Source organism: Eucalyptus grandis, chromosome 1 (assembly GCF_016545825.1).
Source record: "Eucalyptus grandis isolate ANBG69807.140 chromosome 1, ASM1654582v1, whole genome shotgun sequence".
In the NCBI taxonomy this organism is placed as follows: Eukaryota; Viridiplantae; Streptophyta; class Magnoliopsida; order Myrtales; family Myrtaceae; genus Eucalyptus; species Eucalyptus grandis.
In genome coordinates, this window is record NC_052612.1 from 22,092,841 (window position 1) to 22,112,389 (window position 19,549).

The 19,549-nt window shown below is 40.2% G+C and overlaps 3 protein-coding genes and 1 non-coding gene across 4 annotated transcripts; 1 reads left to right on the plus strand and 3 right to left on the minus strand.

The window, feature by feature from the left end:
• The first annotated feature begins 448 nt into the window (after positions 1-448).
• On the plus strand, positions 449-4,525 carry LOC104433107 (O-fucosyltransferase 19). The gene is made up of 9 exons (XM_010045756.3): positions 449-1,392; positions 1,764-1,836; positions 1,940-2,010; positions 2,104-2,192; positions 2,285-2,417; positions 2,508-2,740; positions 3,139-3,615; positions 3,808-4,056; positions 4,149-4,525. The coding sequence occupies exons 1-9, from the start codon at positions 718-720 to the stop codon at positions 4,153-4,155; spliced, it is 2,007 nt and encodes a 668-aa protein (XP_010044058.1). The 5' UTR covers positions 449-717; the 3' UTR covers positions 4,156-4,525.
• A 4,062-nt stretch (positions 4,526-8,587) lies between these two features.
• Positions 8,588-9,478, minus strand: LOC104433104. Its single transcript, XM_010045754.3, is given in 3 exon segments — positions 8,588-9,172; positions 9,175-9,210; positions 9,213-9,478. Coding segments are annotated over 3 exon segments (609 nt in total). The 5' UTR covers positions 9,400-9,478; the 3' UTR covers positions 8,588-8,786.
• Positions 9,479-12,779: 3,301 nt separating this feature from the next.
• Positions 12,780-12,885, minus strand: LOC120289102. The gene has a single exon (XR_005547055.1). It is a non-coding gene; the product is annotated as a small nucleolar RNA R71 (small nucleolar RNA).
• A 3,771-nt stretch (positions 12,886-16,656) lies between these two features.
• On the minus strand, positions 16,657-17,550 carry LOC104433106. Its single transcript, XM_010045755.3, has one exon. It carries the CDS (start codon positions 17,469-17,471, stop codon positions 16,857-16,859), a length of 615 nt encoding a protein of 204 aa, XP_010044057.2. The 5' UTR covers positions 17,472-17,550; the 3' UTR covers positions 16,657-16,856.
• Positions 17,551-19,549: the final 1,999 nt, after the last annotated feature.

Sequence of the window (19,549 nt, forward strand, 5' to 3'; positions counted from 1 at the left end):
GGCACCTTTACGACGCACCACCGCACCAACCGAGGAACCATTCGATGTTACACCATCAAATAATACACAAATACATGCAACTTGGGTTAGATCAATGCAATGAATCTGATCGAAAGAAGAGCCTCTCCCCATAATCAAGATCCTCGATCGTAACATTCCTCCCCGAATTCGACAGAATCTCACCACCCAATCGATCGCCTTCCCCCCCAATGTCTTTTTCCCCATTCCTGTTCTGTCCATCCGACACGCTCCTTCCGGTTCACCACCGCCGCCCCTAAGGTTAGAACAAAAACATCGTATCTTTACGAACGCGCGCCTGGAATCGGGAAGGGCAAATCCGTCCATTTCCCCATGGCCCCCGTCATCACCGCTACGAAACAAGCATGGACCTGTTGAAGAGAGAGAAAAAGAAGAGAGAGAGAGAGAGAGAGAGTCTATATATAAACTCGGGGAAGAAGGAGAGAATTCAGAGAGAACCATCGACGACGCGTCCGCTCGCCATCCATCGCGGGAAGAGAGAGAGAGAGAAGAGAGAGAGAGAAGAGAGAGAGAGACCCTCTTCCTCATTCTGTGTACAGCTTCCCCCAATAGCGTCTCTTCCTCCATTCTCGGCTCTTTCCCGGAAAACGAAGGAAGAAAGGAAGAAAGGAAGAAAATTTGCAGGGTCGAGAGCGAGAAAGTTGGCATCTTTCTTTTCTTCTTCTCTTTCGACGGGCCATGGTGTCGACGGCGTCGGGTGGCCCCTCGAACTCGTGCAACGCTAGCCCCAGGCACGCGGGGCCCACCGCCGCGCAGAGGCGGCGCGTGGCCGACCAGTTCGCGGACGCCGCCTCGTACTCCTCCGACGAGGAGGAGGACGGCGGCTGCGGCGTCGGCGTCGGCGTCGGCGGCGGGGGCGGCGGCGGCGGCGTCGGCGTCGGCGTCTCCCTGATGGGCGGGCCCCACGTCCTCCACAACGGCAGTATCATCTACCACCACCACGGCCACCACCACTACCACCACCCGGCCGTGCGGTACCTGCTCCTCCGCCGGAAGGTGCTCCCCGACGCCTGGGCGCTCAGGATCGAGGACGCCGCCGCGTGGGCGGCGCACGGGGTGCGGGCGCGGCGGCACGTCGGGCGCAAGGTGTTCGCGGGGCTGATCCTGCTCGTCGTGCTCTCGGTGTTCCTCAAGGCGTCGCTCTTCGGCGGCTACGTCGCCGACGGCGGAGGCGGAGGCGGAGGAGCGAGGGGAGGAGGGAGGAGGGCCGACAACGGGCTGTTGCGGTTGCAGACTTTCAAGGACGACTGGTCATACGCCCAGCGCGCCGTCGCCGCCGAGAACGGTGGCGGTGTCGGTGGCGGTGGCGGTGACGGTGAATCTATGCCGAAGCGCGTTTTGGAGAAATTGTCAGTAAGTGAAAGTTTCCCGTTGAATTTTCCGACCTTTTGATGGCAAAGTTTGAGAAAAAATGGCGTCTTTTTCCCTTTGACAACCTTTGACAACTACTGCACAACACGTCTTTGAACGGTAAAGCTAATTCTTTATCCAGAACAGAAATTTATTTTGCCACATTTGCTTGATCGTCACCGGATTTCCGTGATTCAATATGAACTTTTTGGAATTTTGGGATATTGTTTCGGCTTTGTTGAGTGTTCCTTGGCGGATTTATATGTCCAACTGAGGCTAATGCAATGCTGAATTGAATGTCGCTTTTATAGCATTCTTACGATCTTTGTGATTATCTGATCTAACGAAGATGATGGGTCTCCTGCATTTTACAGACTCCAGAAATTTGGATGAAGCCAAACAGCGATAACTACTACAAGTGCGTCACTCGGCCGAAGAATCGAATAAGTCGGTTTAATTTTGCCCTCCCACTAAATTTTCTAGCATTGCTTTTTCCTGTGATGGAATTTCCTTTGCCAGCATCGAAATTGATCCTCTGTTTTTTCTCCAGGAACGGATGCGAAAACCAATGGTTATCTGTTAGTTCATGCTAATGGGGGTTTGAATCAGATGAGGACAGGAGTAAGTTTCTGAAATCATCGACACTGAACAGATTTTGCAACATATGAGGGGTTCTTTTATCTTATTTTCATCTTTAAATCTCTATCTACCCAGATCTGCGATATGGTGGCGGTCGCAAAGATCATGAATGCCACTCTGGTTCTTCCTTCTCTCGATCACGAATCATTTTGGACCGATCCTAGGTATTATCTTTTCTCCATTTTGGATGGTTTGGCCTCAAATCTCCCATTTTTGCTAGTTCTGGAATTCACTAAAGGCAATCTTGGTTTTGCAGTGACTTCAAAGATATATTCGATTGGAAGCATTTCATAGAGGTTCTGAAAGACGACATTGAGATTGTTGAGTCCCTACCGCCCAAATATGCTCTGAAGCAACCCCTGGTGAGGGCCCCTATTTCATGGTCAAAGGTACGTGGATCTTCTTTCCTCATTCCAAAACCCTTCATGCTTTACGTGTCTTGGAATTGCATCTCACAGTCCTTTTTTGTTCGTTCACAGGCCAGTTACTATAGAGGAGAGATACTCTCGCTGTTAAAGCGGCACAAGGTGGTACAGTTCACCCATACTGATTCACGCCTTGCTAATAACGGCCTCGCTTCTTCCATTCAGAGACTCAGATGTCGAGCCAATTACGAAGCTCTTAGATATGGAAAAGAGATTGAGGAGCTTGGGAAGACGTTAGTTGACAGGTTGAGGAAGAATAGCGAGCCATACATTGCTCTACATCTGAGGTACTGTCACATCGAGGGCATTAGAAGTTAAATGATCTAAAATGTTAGAGGAACTGTGCATTTCCACCCGCACATGATTATATTTTGAATGACTGATTAGTCTCGCAAAATTTAGTTTTGCATGCTTTGGCGAACCTTACTTGTGGAATCCCTTTTTTTTTTTGGTAAGGTTGTGGAATCCCATTTTTTCGTTTGGCAAATGGACAGAACACAAGTGAGACATTGTTTTCAATCTGGAACATGATTAAGCTATGAGGGGCCATTCTTGATTTTGGTTGCAGATATGAGAAAGTCATTGTCGAAAAATTAAGCACCTTAAAAGAAAGGGTCCACTTTTTTGGCGAATGGGACCTAATACAAGTAGGACTAAAGTCAATTCTTGATTCTATCTTTTTCAGATATGAGAAAGACATGCTGGCTTTCACCGGCTGCAGCCACAACCTCACAGCATCAGAGGCGGAGGAGCTTCGGATTATGAGGTATAATGTCAAGCATTGGAAGGAGAAGGAAATAGATGGTGTGGCGCGCCGTCTGCAAGGAGGGTGCCCTATGTCTCCTCGTGAGGCCGCTCTTTTCCTTAAGGCAATGGGATATCCTTCCACTACAACCATCTATATTGTTGCGGGTGAGATCTATGGAAGCAACAGCATGGACGACTTCAGGTCAGAGTACCCAAATGTCTTCTCTCACTCCACATTGGCAACTGAGGAAGAGCTTGAACCTTTCAAGTTATATCAGAACCGCCTCGCCGCGTTGGACTATATTGTTGCCCTTGAAAGTGATGTTTTTGTTTACACTTACGATGGGAACATGGCGAAGGCGGTGCAAGGACATAGGCGGTTTGAAGGTTTTCGGAAGACAATTAACCCTGACAGGTTTGCATTGATTTCATGCTTATTCTAACATCATTATGAGCTAGATAGAGTTTGTTATCTGTGGAACTGGCCGTTTAATCCTGAAATTTGTGTGATGTTTTACTCGGCTGGCTTGTGATGGTTCCTGTCATTAGAATCACTCGAAGTACTCTCTTTGGAAATATAATTCACTTTCCTACTTTATCTTTGCAGACAAAATTATGTTAAACTGGTGGATCAGTTGGAACGGGGAGATATTTCATGGGATGATTTCTCTTTGGAGGTTAAGAGGTTGCATTCAGACAGGGTTGGGGCGCCTTATCTCAGACAAGCGGGGGAGTCACCGAGGATTGAGGAGAACTTTTATGCAAATCCTCTTCCTGGGTGTATGTGTAACAAGCTGCAGGAGCAGATGAGGAGCCTGAACTACTATGACAGACAGAAAAAGGTCAAGTTGCAGAGGTAGGTTATGAGGCTGTCATTTGTGTTGGCGACTCGCTGCAAGAATTTGTGGGACCTCTTTGCTGAGGTTGATATGACTCTGCAATGCTCAGGGCCTAATCAAGAGGATTTATACGCAAACAAGAGGGTGATCTCCTAGGCCGTTCCTCATGTGCTTAAAAAAAAATAACCGAAGCTTTCAAGTCTGCCGAGTGATACAAGGAAATATGAATTCCGATTCTGGGTCACCTGTAGAGGATAGATCAGTTTAGCTTAGATTGCAAATTACAGGTATATACACCGATACAGAGGGAACCCCCTGTCACTGAAGAGTAGAAAAAACCACACAAATTCGTTTATTTGTTTGATAATTTTTGGACTACTTGAAAGTAAATTTGATGGAATAGCCGAATTCGGCTGCGTTCACACATTGTAAGTTCCACTGGATGTATAATAGCGAATATTTTGCACGTTTTATTTCTATTTTTCACTACCATCTGTCTTCTGTTTGTTACTTTTGTCCAAACATTTTCAATTTGACCAAAATTTGAGCAACGGATATTCGTTGATCGTGTAAATATACTCATCGCCCGATGATCACTTATCTCATTGGGCTGAGATGAACTGCTGGGGCTGATCAATTGACGTACCGACTTGCATTGCTCTGTCTCAGGCATTTGGTGTAATCTACTCTCAGATTGTTGAGACAATGCCAGAGGTATTCAGTATCCATTTCGGCCTATAAAGTGAAACATTCCCAGCCCTTCAACATAGAGAATTTGCCTTTAGTTGTTGAACATTTAAGCGGTTATGCATGTGCTTTCTCTCTTCTGCAATTAATACCGAGTCACTTTAAATGGCCAGCAACAGAAAGTGATCTGTAAAGCTGCCTTCAAAGATTCCTTTATCACCGAAAAATCATATGACATGGAATGTGTGATGAAAGAGCCTTTTCATTGTCGTTCTAAAAGGCACTTCTCTCATCCATTAATCTCCCCCGAGTACCGTTGACATGGATTCTCTCTTTATCGAAAACGTACGCATTAATGATCGATCATTGTCGGATTTTGCAAGGTTGGTAGGTGCTCAAACTTAGGTAGCTTCACACTACTTTTAATTCTTTTGTCAGGGGCAAATTGGCAATCTATGTGTCAATGATTGATCATCGTTGGATTCTGCCGGGTCATTAGATGCTTGGACTTTGATACAATCACTACTTTGAGTTCTTTCTTGACTGACGACCTATGGACAATGACTGATTGCCATGGAATACAACGGGGTCATTAGGTGCTCGAACTTTGGTAACATCACTACTCCTATCATTGTGTCTGAAAAATTTAGCGCATTTTGCTGTTATTGCTTCCAACAAAGTGTAATTAATCACCCATGCAACTCGAGTCACCATGACCTTAGCCAACACTGCAAAAGCTGATCTAAATCTAGCAATGTTAGATCACATACTCAAGATGCAGCATTGGAAAGACAGATTCGGCAGAGACAACGTGTTAAAAGGCAAGTCACATCATATCTATTTTTCTTTCCTCTCTCTTTCTTGCTCGTTGGAGACTCCTCAAACATTATTACAGCCACAAAAGGAGATTGCCGGTGGAGGATACAAGAGACGTGCGAAGAAAACTTTGTATTTTGGGAGACAGATGGGCAGATCACACTTGAAATCTTCATAGAAACATCGATTGATTTGTTGGGTATCCGGTGTAATCTTATTAACTGGGAGGCAATTGCGGAATCTGAGTGATCTTGAGATCCTAAGAGAGGCAATCCAAGTTCATGGCTCTTTCCATGCAGCCCAAGCGAGCCGAAGCAGTTATTCCTTCTTCTAATGTACAACTAGACATTGGAAGAAGAGATTCCTGTGTTCTTTCATCATGTTAAGATACATAGAGAAATACACTAGGCAAATGAATTAGTATAGAATATGTATCTTTTCCCTTTCAAAGATTTATTACAAAAGTTAACAAAATGGTTAACAATAAGTATCAACCGACAGTTGCAATATTATGGTGTAAGCTTCAGCAAATGATTGTCGGAAGACCGCGGTTGGGTATTATTGTAAAATATTTGTTTAAAAATATCTTTGCATAATATTATCTAAGCATTATGTCTAATAATATGATATTTTAATCACCAGATAATTCATGGTGCTTTTTTGTAGAAATGATTGGAATGAAGACTATAAAACCTTTCAACCAAAGAACTCAATAGGAAGATTTGAGAGGAGTGTTAGGGCGATAAGTCTAGACCCAGGAATTACTCAAGAGATATGAGTCGTTGCGACTTCCATCTAGGGCTCGATGTGTGATGAGAAAATTGTTGAAGTTTATCCCACATTGATTGTGAAATGGGCTGGTCATCAGTTTACAAAGTAATAGAAAATCTTACTCTTTAAGTTAGCTTTTGGGATAAGAGAAGCCTAAGATCACCCAATATAATTAAGAAATAGTTCATATTATATATCTATATAGATAGCAGAAAGTTTATGATTTGTATACAATTACAATAAAATAGTGTTTCGCCACTATTATGCCACGAGTTCGCCATTTGAAGAGGTGTATAATTTTTTGTGTGATGATCAATGACAATAGCATATTTTTGTTCGGTAACCGGCTAATAAGAAGAGATATTTTTGACATTTAAATGTAAAAGTTGGTGGAAAAGCATGTTCTTTACAAGGGACTAAAGTTGGTAAAACATTTACAAGGGCCTTTATCCCAAGCTAGGACAAACCTGCTTTAGTTTTTGAGCTTTCTTGTGAGGGAACATTTTTTTCCCCCCGATCAATTCTAAAAATTGTCCAAAAAGTTTTAAACTTATTGTATTTTTATCAATTCAATCTTAAACATTTCAATTTTACTAATTTAGTTCTAAATCTTTTTTCACTTTTTACCAATTGAGTTCATTTGGTTAATTTTAGCCAGCAATTGCGAACGTGGCTGCTTGGCACTAATGTGACACTTTTTAATATTTTTTGAATTTCCTTTTTTTTTTTTTTTTTTTTTTTACTCTCTTTTTTGGGGGTTGTGGTTAGGGGGTGGCAAGGGTGGCTAGCGAAGTCGCCACCCACACCTGGCCATATCCAACAAGGGCATCGCGGCCCTTGCCCAAGGCCAACGAGGGTTAGTTGGTAACCCTCGCTTGCTCTAACCCCAAACCAAAAATAAAAATAAAATAAAATTTTAAAAACTTATTAACAAATAATTAAAAAGTGCAATATTAGCATCGACCAGTCACATTATCAATTTTCAGTCAAAATTAGCCAAATCACTCAATTGGTAAAAAGTAAAAAGGTTTAGGACTGAATTGACAAAATTGAAAGGTTTATGATTAAATTAGCAAAAATGTAATAAATTTAAGACTTTTTGGATAATTTTTCAAATCTTACCCTTTTTAATATAAAATAAGAATAAGTGTACTTACTACAAAAGAGCAAATAAATGATATTTTATCCTTTTTAATTTGAATGATATTTTATGCTATTTTCAAAAAATATATGATGTTGATGTGACTTTAAATGGAAGTCATGTAAAGAAATGTCATATTATGGATACGTTAAAAAGGAGAAGTGATTCGACCAAAAAAAAAAAAAGGAGAAGTGATAAATAGAGTAGGAGAGTGTGGGGAGTGGTCGGAGCGGGTGATGGTGCATCGACTTCCCTGGCGGCTCTCACCAAATCATAGGCAAGTTGTCATCATCACGTGAGGGCATACTAGAGCAAAGCGACTATCTCGCTGTGCCTTCACCTTGTTTTGTTATTTTTGTGCGTTGAGCTCTAGCCAACGAACGAATCGTCATCTGGGTTTTCTTGGGAGCGCGAGACATTGATCGAAAGGCAACATTTTGACGTCGAAGACATGTGCTTGGAGCGTGAGGGACGTAATCTTCTGTCGCCGTCGTTTCTTGCTTTCGAGGAAAGACTCTGCTTTGTTGTTTTTAGGCTTTCAGTGAAGGATAGAGACAGGAACATCGAATGAAGAAAGGTTTGGCGAGACAAAGGCGTGGGAGGTGAGCATTTGCCTGAAATGGTTTGAAGCTAACGTCCTGAACGAGATGGGAGTGGCCGGCGAGGCCGCGTCATGGGTTGCTGCAGACCTTGTCCTTGAGGTGCTAGAGGATGATGGACTTGTCAAGGGAGGAGGTGATGATCATGTCGGAGTTTTCGACCGGGGTGGCGATGGCCGTCACCATGTCGGCATGAAGACGGAGAGAGACTCCTTCGTCGAATCAAAGGGGACACGAGAACTAGGAAGACGAAGGTGGAGGAGAGTGAAGAAGCGAGAGACTCGAAAGAAGTCTGTAACTTAGGTGGGTTGAGTTAAAACCCATTAAAATTCATATTTGAATGGGCTTCGTAACCTAAACCCATGTATGGGCCGGTCGAATAAAAGTAGCTTAGAAAGTGGGTCGAAGACCTGTTTTGACAATTTTACTTTCAATGTACGACTAGACTAGTCAATGGTGTGTTTTGACAATTTTACTTTCAATGTACGACTAGACGAGTCAATGGTGTGTTTATTCCACGACAAATTCAAGATATAGAAATCACTAAGCATGAATTAAGGCTCACTCTTTATTGAGTCAAATTACAATCAAGTTTAAAGATTATTCGACATTCTGTATTGAAATGAGAAAAAGAACAAGAAAAATAACGAAAAAGACAAAAAATTAGAGAAAACACATAACACCAGAAGGCCAAACCCTGCTGCCTCATCTTTGCCCATTCCACACCGTCCCGTCACTCGATCGGAATCATGACCTCGTTGGTCCTGAACGGAGGCAACGTCCACGGCGGATTGTACCTGGCCAGCACGAACTCCCCCGCCACCTTATGCCCGTCCCTCTCCAGCCACTCCCTCAGCCTCTCTGCCTTCTCCCTCGTCACCCCCTCCGTCGCCACCCCGCTGAACCTCACCACCCCGTACTTCCTCCCCTCCTCCTCCCTCACCACCACCCTCTCGTCCAGTGGCCTCGGCACCTCCTCTGCCCTCCCGTACTTCGCCGGCAGCACGAACCGCATCGTCACCGCCTCCTCCCCGCTGCCCTCGCGCCCGCCCCTCGGCGGTCCTTGGGTGATCACCGGGGTCGTCATCGCGATCTTCTCGCTCTTGGTGATCACGGGGTAGTCATGGCGATCTTCTCGGGCTTGGCGTTCTGGGGTTGCCGAAGGCGCCAATATAGTTGGCGAGGACGGTGAAGCCGCCGTCGCGGTCGCCCTTGAACTGGGAGGGGGTGTAGGCGACCTCGGCGACGACGGAGGGGGCGTAGTGGCGGATCTCATAGTTGGCGCAGGAGTGGAGAACTTGGCATTTCGGGGTCTCGACGCAGATTTTGCCGAATACCATGCCCATTTTGCGAATCTTAGCGAGAGTTGATTCGACTCGATGCAGGAATCAAGAAGATGAAGGAGGTATATGTAGGATTCTGGAGTGTTTGTGAAGGGAGTTTTTGCTTGGAGAAGGGGTGGAATTCAACGTTTGTACACGGACCAGACGAGTGGTGGCGGTTGGTCGTGGAGATCGCGGGGCTCGGTTCTTCCACGACATCGCACTCCAGAAGGTTGACGAGGAAATTGCTTGGAACGTCCATTATTTTCCAAATAAAGATTTGAATAACAAAATAAAGACATGAATATCCTATGGGTAGACATCTGTTTGGGCAAGTATAGGGATCCTTGGAACTTTCTCTATAGTAAGCTTGTCAATATCCAGTGAGGATAGAATAATTGCATCCAAAATCCTCATGCCTACCTCAAAAGTGCAGTGATCGAGTTTTGAAAAATTTCCTATCATTACAATCAAGTCTCAAAATTTATTAGGCACAATTGAGAACCTTTTATCTACGATGCTTAATTTGAATGATATTTAATGACAGTTTCGGAAAAGTATGACATTAATATGACTCTAAATGGAGGTCATGTTAAAAAATGTTGATACTCTTAAAAGTTAAAAGAAAAAAAAAAGGCTAGAAAGAGAGAAAACGCGAGTGTGGAGAGGGGTTAGAATGGATGATGCTGCCTTGGCTTACTTGGCTTCTCTCACTGAAGTGAAGGCACACTAGGCCTATAGGGCCATCTCACCATACCCCCTCCCGCTTTTTAATTCTGATTTTCTTTATGATATGACACTCATTTGATACCATATCAGACACACATACCTTCAAAAGCTTAACAAATGTGGTTTTAGTTTTTCTTCCATTACTCAAATTAGATGGACTTAACTGAATTGGTCGTGAAGATTGCAGGCTGTGTTCTTTCACGACATTGCGCTCTTGAGAGTTGACGGGGAAATCGCATGGAACCTTAATTTTTTTCGAATAAAGATTTGGAAAGCAAAATAAACAAACTAATATCCTGTCATGGTCAAATATCTGTTTGGGGATCCTTGGAAGTTGCTCCTGGTTAAGCTTATCTATATCTAGAGAGGACAGAATAAGTGCATCCAAATTCCTAACATGTAATTCAAAAGTACAATTTGAAGGGTTAAAAGATGCAAGTAATTTTAAATTATGTTCATCGTGGCACATTTACTTTCAAACTTTTTTTTTATAACAAACAAAACTTCAAACTTGTACCGATCTAATATATTTACCCAAAAATTGTACTCGTGTGACATGTTTACCTCAAACTTTTTGTGACACAAAAACCTCATATTTATATCCATGAGAAATATCACCCCAAACTTATTTTCATAATACAAAAAATCCTAAACTTAGACCAACGCCACACATTTATCCTTAGTTAAGATTTTTCCTTTCCTTCTTTATCTTTGCCACCGCCTTATTGCCACCATCTTCACTGTTGCCAAATCAAGGAAAAAAATGGAGGAGAAAGTTAGGAAAAAAAAAAAAAAAAGAAAAACATACAATAGTCGACATATTCTTGTTACATGAGTGCAACATCAGCATCGTTTGCAATTTGTCATTTATGTAGGTAGTTGCACAAGACTTTTAGAGGCATTTGTTCATGAAATTTTGAAGAAGAGTGATAACTTTATAAAAATAGAGTTATTTCACCTATTTTAGGAAACAAATATTGCAATATCTATGAGAAACTATTTGGATTTTCTTCTAAATTTTCCTTATTTAACATGATAAGATATGGAGAAAATAAAGAAAAAATGGCAAAAATAAAGAAATGAATATGCCACCCATAGAAGCGTTGGAAGGAATTAGGAATTATGTGATTTATTTCCCAATTTTATGTGAAAATAAGTAATTACCTTGTATTTGGAGCCTTGGATTTATCCTATAAATAAGATAACATTGAGAGCTTGGGAGATAGCTACGTTTTTATTTTTAGATTTTATTTTTTTATTATTCTGAGAGTTATTTTTTTTTAATATTTTGAAGAGAAGACAAAAAGTGGTGATAAAATTTTTAATCTTTGATTCAAGATGTTAGATTTAATTTATATTTTCATTTCTTCTTCTATTATGTTCTAATTTTCTTTTATTAGGGGTACGATATAACTTGACCATGATGATATAAATTTCACACTTATGTTTTGTAAGTGATTTCATTTATGTGAGTTATATATTATTTTGCTTCATGCTTTTGAGTGATTTATCACTATTTGAATGATTTGATGTGCATGTTTGATATTGAGAAAAGTGATGACATTACTTATTATATTATATAACCATAAATTAAATATGGATAGAGGTATACCACATGATAAGGTGGTCCAAAGGATTCATTATAAATAGGGAATGTTCACATATTTTAATACATTTATGTTTATTTAAATTCACATAAATATATAGTGGATTGATAAACTAAGTATGTTTAATATACCTAAAGATATAATAGTAAATAGATTAGGAAATTCCATTATCACATGTTTAACGTCGTTCTTGCATGCGTAATGATATGAAATTCATATATAATGGTTATAATGAAATCGATACTCTAACATATTTTTATAATTGATTAATTGCATTTAGTTTAGAAAATTTGCTTTTAAAATTGTCAAATTTAATTTATTATCAATTTTATTTTGATATGTTAGATGAATTTTAAAAATTATTCCATATTTAGTATTTAATTGGTTTATTAATTATCAATCTCCGTGGGATGATATCCTTTCTTATCATTATGCTACTTTTTTCGACACTTTTGTTTGCATTTAGAATTTTACCAACAAGTTTTTGGCATTGTTGTCAGGGATTTTTTTTTGTTTAATACTACTTAATATTGATACCAGATAATTCTAATTTTAGTCTAGCTTTCGTTATATTTTCTCTAGAGTGTAAATCGATGCATGACACATAGCCAACAAGGGAAACTTGCTGAGTTTGATCTAGTAATCAAGCATACATTTAAAATGCGACTAAGAGAACAAAGAAATTATGCTAAAAAGATGGAACAAGTTTGTGAGGATGAAGATCCACGTAAATACTCGAGAGATTATGCCGTGCTAATAGTTCAGGGCACCACGTCAAGTATCAGGAGACCTATAATTCAAGTAAACAATTTTGAGATCAAACCATAACTCATTCATATACTTCAACAATCAGTACTATTTAGTGGGCTACCAAGTGATGATTTAAATGCTTACATCGATGCTTTTCTTGAAATTTATGACACCATTAAATATAATGGATTATAGATGATGCTATTAGAAACAAAGCTAAGGGTTGTCTCTCTTCTGTTCATATAGGATCGATTACTATGTGGAATGATACAGTCCAAAAATTTCTTGGTAAATTTTTTCCACCTACAAAGTTTGCAAAAATACATAATGATATTACTAATTTTATGTCTACGGATAATGAATCATAATTTGAAGAATGGGAAAGATTCAAGGAGTTTCTTAGGAGATGCCCATATTATGGATTTCCTGTATGGATATAGGTTCAAATTTTTATAATGGGTCTAGCACAAGTCTCCATTCTATGATTGATGTAGTTGTAGGTGAAACTTTGAATGATAAAACACCAGAAAGAAGCCTACGACCTATAAGAGGAAATGACATCTAATAGTTATTAGTAGCCTACTAAGAGGCTACCAGTGTGAAAAACTAGTAAAGTTTATGAAGTGGATGCTTTCATTGCAATTATTGCATAATTAGAAACATTCAACAAAAAGATAGACAATATGAGTATTTGAGTCATGATAATTCAGAATATGGTATGCGATTTTTGTAGTGGTGAACATGTTAGCATAGAGTGTATAGTAGGAAACCATTTTACACAACCTAATGAAAATGCCAACTTTAGGAATTTTAACAGGTCATAGAATAATTCCTACTCCTACACATACAATGGAATGGCACAATCATCCAAATTTTTCATGGAGTAATCAAAATGTAACAAGACCACCATCAAGATTCAAACAACCACCGATTTGGAAAATATAGGGCGCGCATGACAAAATTTCTATTTCTCGATTTCTCTGTTTCTCTGTTTCCCGGAACAGGTTTGGAACAGAAATCCGTTTGGTAATGCAATTTGATTTCTCTATTTCTGAAATAGATTTCTATTCCAGAAATAAAGAAATTGAAGAAATCAGAAGCTGAATTTTTTAATTTCTCAGTTTATGAAATAGAAATCAGAAGCTGAAATCAAACCATATAAAAGAACATTGCGCTTTTTTGCTAACTTAATTCACTCATAACCACAACTTTACAAATTATTGCTAATTTTCTTATTCTTATTTTGCTCGTGTTTTTTTTTTTTTTTTTTTTTTTTGATAACTTCCTCTTTAGGATGAAAGGCAATTGAATGGGTCCCCAACTTTAAAAAACAATCAAAATTCTTAAATGCTTACTTAAAAACAGTGGGGCTCTTTCCTCCTAGAAAGGGCGTGCGTATGACCAGTTGAAGAAAAAGTTCTGACGTAATAGATGAATAAAAAACGTGCCTAGAAATTTAACCTTGTTTCTTTACGGATTCAAAATTCTTGCAAAATCAAAATAATTAGATTGTTACACAATCTTGAATTTTAATTCGAAGGCAAGAGATTCAAGAGAATCTCTCTCTTTGCTATGCAAGGGCCATTAAAGGTTCATTGAGCAACAATAAAGAAATTAGGGATGAGCAACTGTATTGATTCAATTTGAGAATCAAAATAAACCGACCTTCCCCCGATTAGTTCCTAACCATAAACATTACTTCAAGGTAGAATTCTCATATATTCCTTTATACCATCAATTTTATTTTGTTGATAATCTAGTATAATACTAGTCTTTGATAAAATGACATAGGCGCCATTAATGGCACCTATATTCATGCTTCCGCAATACTTGTCCGAACCTATGCAAGATAAACTTGCAAACGATACATTGACCGATGAGGGAAACCAAATAAATATGCTTAGAAAAACCATTGCCAATAAAATGGCAAGGGATAATAATATGCCGGAAATTTCATGAAATTGTATTTTCAACTTTTGTAATGTATTAGTATTATTTTGACTATTATTTTGTATTTGAGGATTTCTTATGTTGTTTTAGTATTATTTCGACTATCATTTTGTATTAGAGGATTTTCTATGTTGATATTTAATCAATTTCTATTCTTAGAAATAGAAATTTTATTCTTTTATCAAACGGATTTCTGTTTCAGAAATAGAAATTTTGAGTCGTTATCAAACAGGTTTCTTTGCTCAGAAACTTGTTTGGGGAATAGAAATTGAGAAATTGATTTTTAGTCAGAAATCAATTTCTGTTTCAAAAATTTTGTCATGCGCAGCCATAGTCACCAAACTTGCTAATACCACTCAAGACATCAAGAGCACATGTGAGATTTCAAAATCAGAGACTTCAATCATAAATCTGAGAATGCAAGTGAGTTAGTTAGCAAACATGATATCAAGGAGACAACAAGATTCTTTGCCTAGCAACACAAAGAAAAATCCAATTGAAAATGTAAAAGCTATAACCCTGATAAGTGGTAAACAAGTGGGTGAAGAAGATGTTGAACAAGAGATTTTTCTATAGACAAAGAAGATGAGGTCAATAAACAAGCAAATGGGGCAGGCAAGAGCAAACCTTTTCTAGATAATCCTAAGCCATTTGTGCCACAAATTCCATTCCCTCCGTGACTCTAGTGTCACAAAATAGACAAGCAATTCTCTAAATTTCTTGATGTATTAAAAAAATTGCATATTAACATTCCTTTTATAGATACCTTAGCGCAAATGCCTAGCTATGCAAAATTTTTGAAGCAAATTTTGCCAAACAAAAGGTGTTGGAGAAATATCTCCAAGTGATTTTGATGATATCCAAAACTATCCTTAATATAATGTTTATTGTGGTTTACGCAAAGGGGGCAGACAAGAGCAAAATTTTTTCTAGATAATCCCAAGCCAGATGTGTTGCCAATTCCATTCTCTCCGCGACTCTAGCATCATCAAATAGATAACAAATTCTCTAAATTTCTTGATGTATTTAAAATATTGCATATTAACATTCTTTTTGTAAATGCCTTAGCGCAAATGCTTAGCTATGAGAAATTTTTTAAGGAGATTATGCCAAACAAAAGGTGTTGGAGAAATATCTCCAAGTGATTTTGATGATGTCCAAACTATCCTTAGTATAATGTTTATTGTAGTTTATGCAAAGGGGGCAAGCAAGAGCAAACTTTTTTCCAAATATGATGTTGACGTGACTTTAAATGGAAGTCATGTAAAGAAATGTCATATTATGGATACGTTAAAAAGGAGAAGTGATAAATAGAGTAGGAGAGTGTGGGGAGTGGTCGGAGCGGGTGATGCTGCATCGACTTCCCTGGCGGCTCTCACCAAATCATAGGCAAGTTGTCATCATCACGTGAGAGCATACTAGAGCAAAGCGACTATCTCGCTGTGCCTTCACCTTGTTTTATTATTTTTGTGCGTTGAGCTCTAGCCAACGAACGAATCGTCATCTGGGTTTTCTTGGGAGCGCGAGACATTGATCGAAAGGCAACATTTTGACGTCGAAGACATGTGCTTGGAGCGTGAGGGACGGAATCTTCTGTCGCCGCCGTTTCTTGCTTTCGAGGAAAGACTCTGCTTTGTTGTTTTTAGGCTTTCAGTGAAGGATAGAGACAGGAACATCGAATGAAGAAAGGTTTGGCGAGACAAAGGCGTGGGAGGTGAGCATTTGCCTGAAATGGTTTGAAGCTAACGTCCTGAACGAGATGGGAGTGGCCGGCGAGGCCGCGTCATGGGGTGCCGCAGACCTTGTCCTTGAGGTGCCAGAGGATGATGGACTTGTCGAGGGAGGAGGTGATGATCATGTCGGAGTTGTCGATCGGGGTGGCTATGGCCGTCACCATGTCGGCATGAAGACGGAGAGAGACTCCTTCGTCGAATCAAAGGGGACACGAGAACTAGGAAGACGAAGGTGGAGGAGAGTGAAGAAGCGAGAGACTCGAAAGAAGTCTGTAACTTAGGTGGGTTGAGTTAAAGCACATTAAAATTCATATTTGAATGGGCTTCGTAACCTAAACCCATGTATGGGCCGGTCGAATAAAAGTAGCTTAGAAAGTGGGTCGAAGACCTGTTTTGACAATTTTACTTTCAATGTACGACTAGACTAGTCAATGGTGTGTTTTGACCATTTTACTTTCAATGTACGACTAGACGAGTCAATGGTGTGTTTATTCCACGACAAATTCAAGATATAGAAATCACTAAGCATGAATTAAGGCTCACTCTTTATTGAGTCAAATTACAATCAAGTTTAAAGATTATTCGACATTCTGTATTGAAATGAGAAAAAGAACAAGAAAAATAACGAAAAAGACAAAAAATTAGAGAAAACACATAACACCAGAAGGCCAAACCCCTGCTGCCTCATCTTTGCCCATTCCACACCGTCCCGTCACTCGATCGGAATCATGACCTCGTTGGTCCTGAACGGAGGCAACGTCCACGGCGGATTGTACCTGGCCAGCACGAACTCCCCCGCCACCTTATGCCCGTCCCTCTCCAGCCACTCCCTCAGCCTCTCCGCCTTCTCCCTCGTCACCCCCTCCGTCGCCACCCCGCTGAACCTCACCACCCCGTACTTCCTCCCCTCCTCCTCCCTCACCACCACCCTCTCGTCCAGTGGCCTCGGCACCTCCTCTGCCCTCCCGTACTTCGCCGGCAGCACGAACCGCATCGTCACCGCCTCCTCCCCGCTGCCCTCGCGCCCGCCCCTCGGCGGTCCTTGGGTGATCACTGGGGTCGTCATCGCGATCTTCTCGCTCTTGGTGATCACGGGGGTAGTCATGGCGATCTTCTCGGGCTTGGCGTTCTGGGGGTTGCCGAAGGCGCCAATGTAGTTGGCGAGGATGGTGAAGCCGCCGTCGCGGTCGCCCTTGAACTGGGAGGGGGTGTAGGCGACCTCGGCGACGACGGAGGGGGCGTAGTGGCGGATCTCATAGTTGGCGCAGGAGTGGAGAACTTGGCATTTCGGGGTCTCGACGCAGATTTTGCCGAATACCATGCCCATTTTGCGAATCTTAGCGAGAGTTGATTCGACTCGATGCAGGAATCAAGAAGATGAAGGAGGTATATGTAGGATTCTGGAGTGTTTTGTGAAGGGAGTTTTGCTTGGAGAAGGGGTTGAATTCAACGTTTGTACACGGAACGGACGAGTGGTGGCCGTTGGTCGTGGAGATCGCGGGCTCGGTTCTTCCACGACATCGCACTCTAGAAGGTTGACGAGGAAATTGCTTGGAACGTCCATTATTTTCCAAATAAAGATTTGAATAACAAAATAAAGACATTAATATCCTATGGGTAGACATCTGTTTGGGCAAATATAGGGATCCTTGGAACTTTCTCTATGGTAAGCTTGTCTATATCCAGTGAGGATAGAATAATTGCATCCAAAATCCTCACGCCTACCTCAAAAGTGCAGTGGTCGAGTTTTGAAAAATTTCCTATCATTACAGTCAAGTCTCAAAATTTTTTAGGTACAATTGAGAACCTTTTATCTACCGATGCTTAATTTGAATGATATTCAATGATAGTTTCGAAATCAAGCCAGATGTGTTGCCAATTCCATTCTCTCCGCGACTCTAGTATCATAAAATAGATAACAAATTCTCTAAATTTCTCGATGTATTTAAAAAATTGCATTAACATTCTTTTTGTAAATGCCTTAGTGCAAATGCTTAGCTATGAGAAAATTTTGAAGGAGATTATGCCAAACAAAAAGTGTTGGAGAAATATCTCCAAGTGATTTTGATGATGTCCAAACTATCCTTAGTATAATGTTTATTATAGTTTATGCCAAGGGGGCAAGCAAGAGCAAACTTTTTTTCCAAATAATCCCAAGCCAGATGTGCTGTCAATTCCATTCTTTCCGTGACTCCAGCATCACAAAATAGATAGGTAATTCTCTAAATTTCTTGATGTAGATGCCTTAAAGCAAATGCCTAGCTATGCAAAAATTTTGAAGGAGATTTTGCCAAACAAAACATGTTAAAGAAATAGATCTTCTATCATGGCTAACTTTAGCAGTTTCTTTACCAGTAATGCTCAAGCTCCTAACAAGCCACCTTACTTCGATGGAAGCAACTATGGATATTGGAAGTAAATAATGCAATCATGCATTGAAGCTACATCCCTTGAAATGTGAAGTGTGGTTGAATGGTGTGGACATACCAGCCCCATCACTTGCTGTTGTTCAACCTCAAGCTCAATAGCTGCTGCCCATAACATAAAATAATCTTAAAGAAGAGCTGCTCTCAATACCAAAGCTAAACACCTATTGTATTGTGCTTTGTCACCATCTAAATTTAACAAAGTTTCTTTTGTGTTATAGCCAAGGAAATTTGGGATTGTCTACTACTGACATTCCAAGGAATAGACAGGGTGATAGAAAAAAAGATGAACATCCTACTTGGAAATTACAAACTGTTTAAAATGAAGCCAGTTGAAATAGTGACACAAATGTTCACTTGATTCACTGATGAGTGGACTTACACATTAAGGAAAAATGTTCACCAATAAAAAAAGTGAACAAGCTTTTAAGAGCTTTGCCCAATAAATGGAGCACGTTTAAGACATCTCTATGCGAGACAATGAGGATTCAATTAATTACAATGGATGAGTTGATAGAAACATTTATGTCCTATGAAGTTGAACACCTAAATGAGGAAAGTAACTCAAAAGGTAAGAAATCCATTGCCTTAAAGTTGATCATGATGATGCAGGTGAGTAAATATATTTAGAAGGAGAAGATAGTGATGAAGACATGGAGCTGTTGAGAAAAAGATTCAAAAATTTCATGAGGAAAGTAGGAAACCATAAAGAAAAAAAGACAAATGAAGCTCTTGAATGACAAAAAGCCTTAAAGGAACAATGAGGAATCCAAAGGCAAGGATAGTGTTTGCTATGAAGGCAGGAAACTAGGTCACATAAAGCTAGAATACCCAAATCTCAAGAAAAAGAAAGGAAAATATGATAAGAAGAAGAAAGCATTAAAGGCCGAATCATAAAATGACATCGAGTATAAATCAAGTGATGAAGAGGAAGCAAATCTTTATTTAATGGCCAATTTAGATCACGATGAAGAAAATG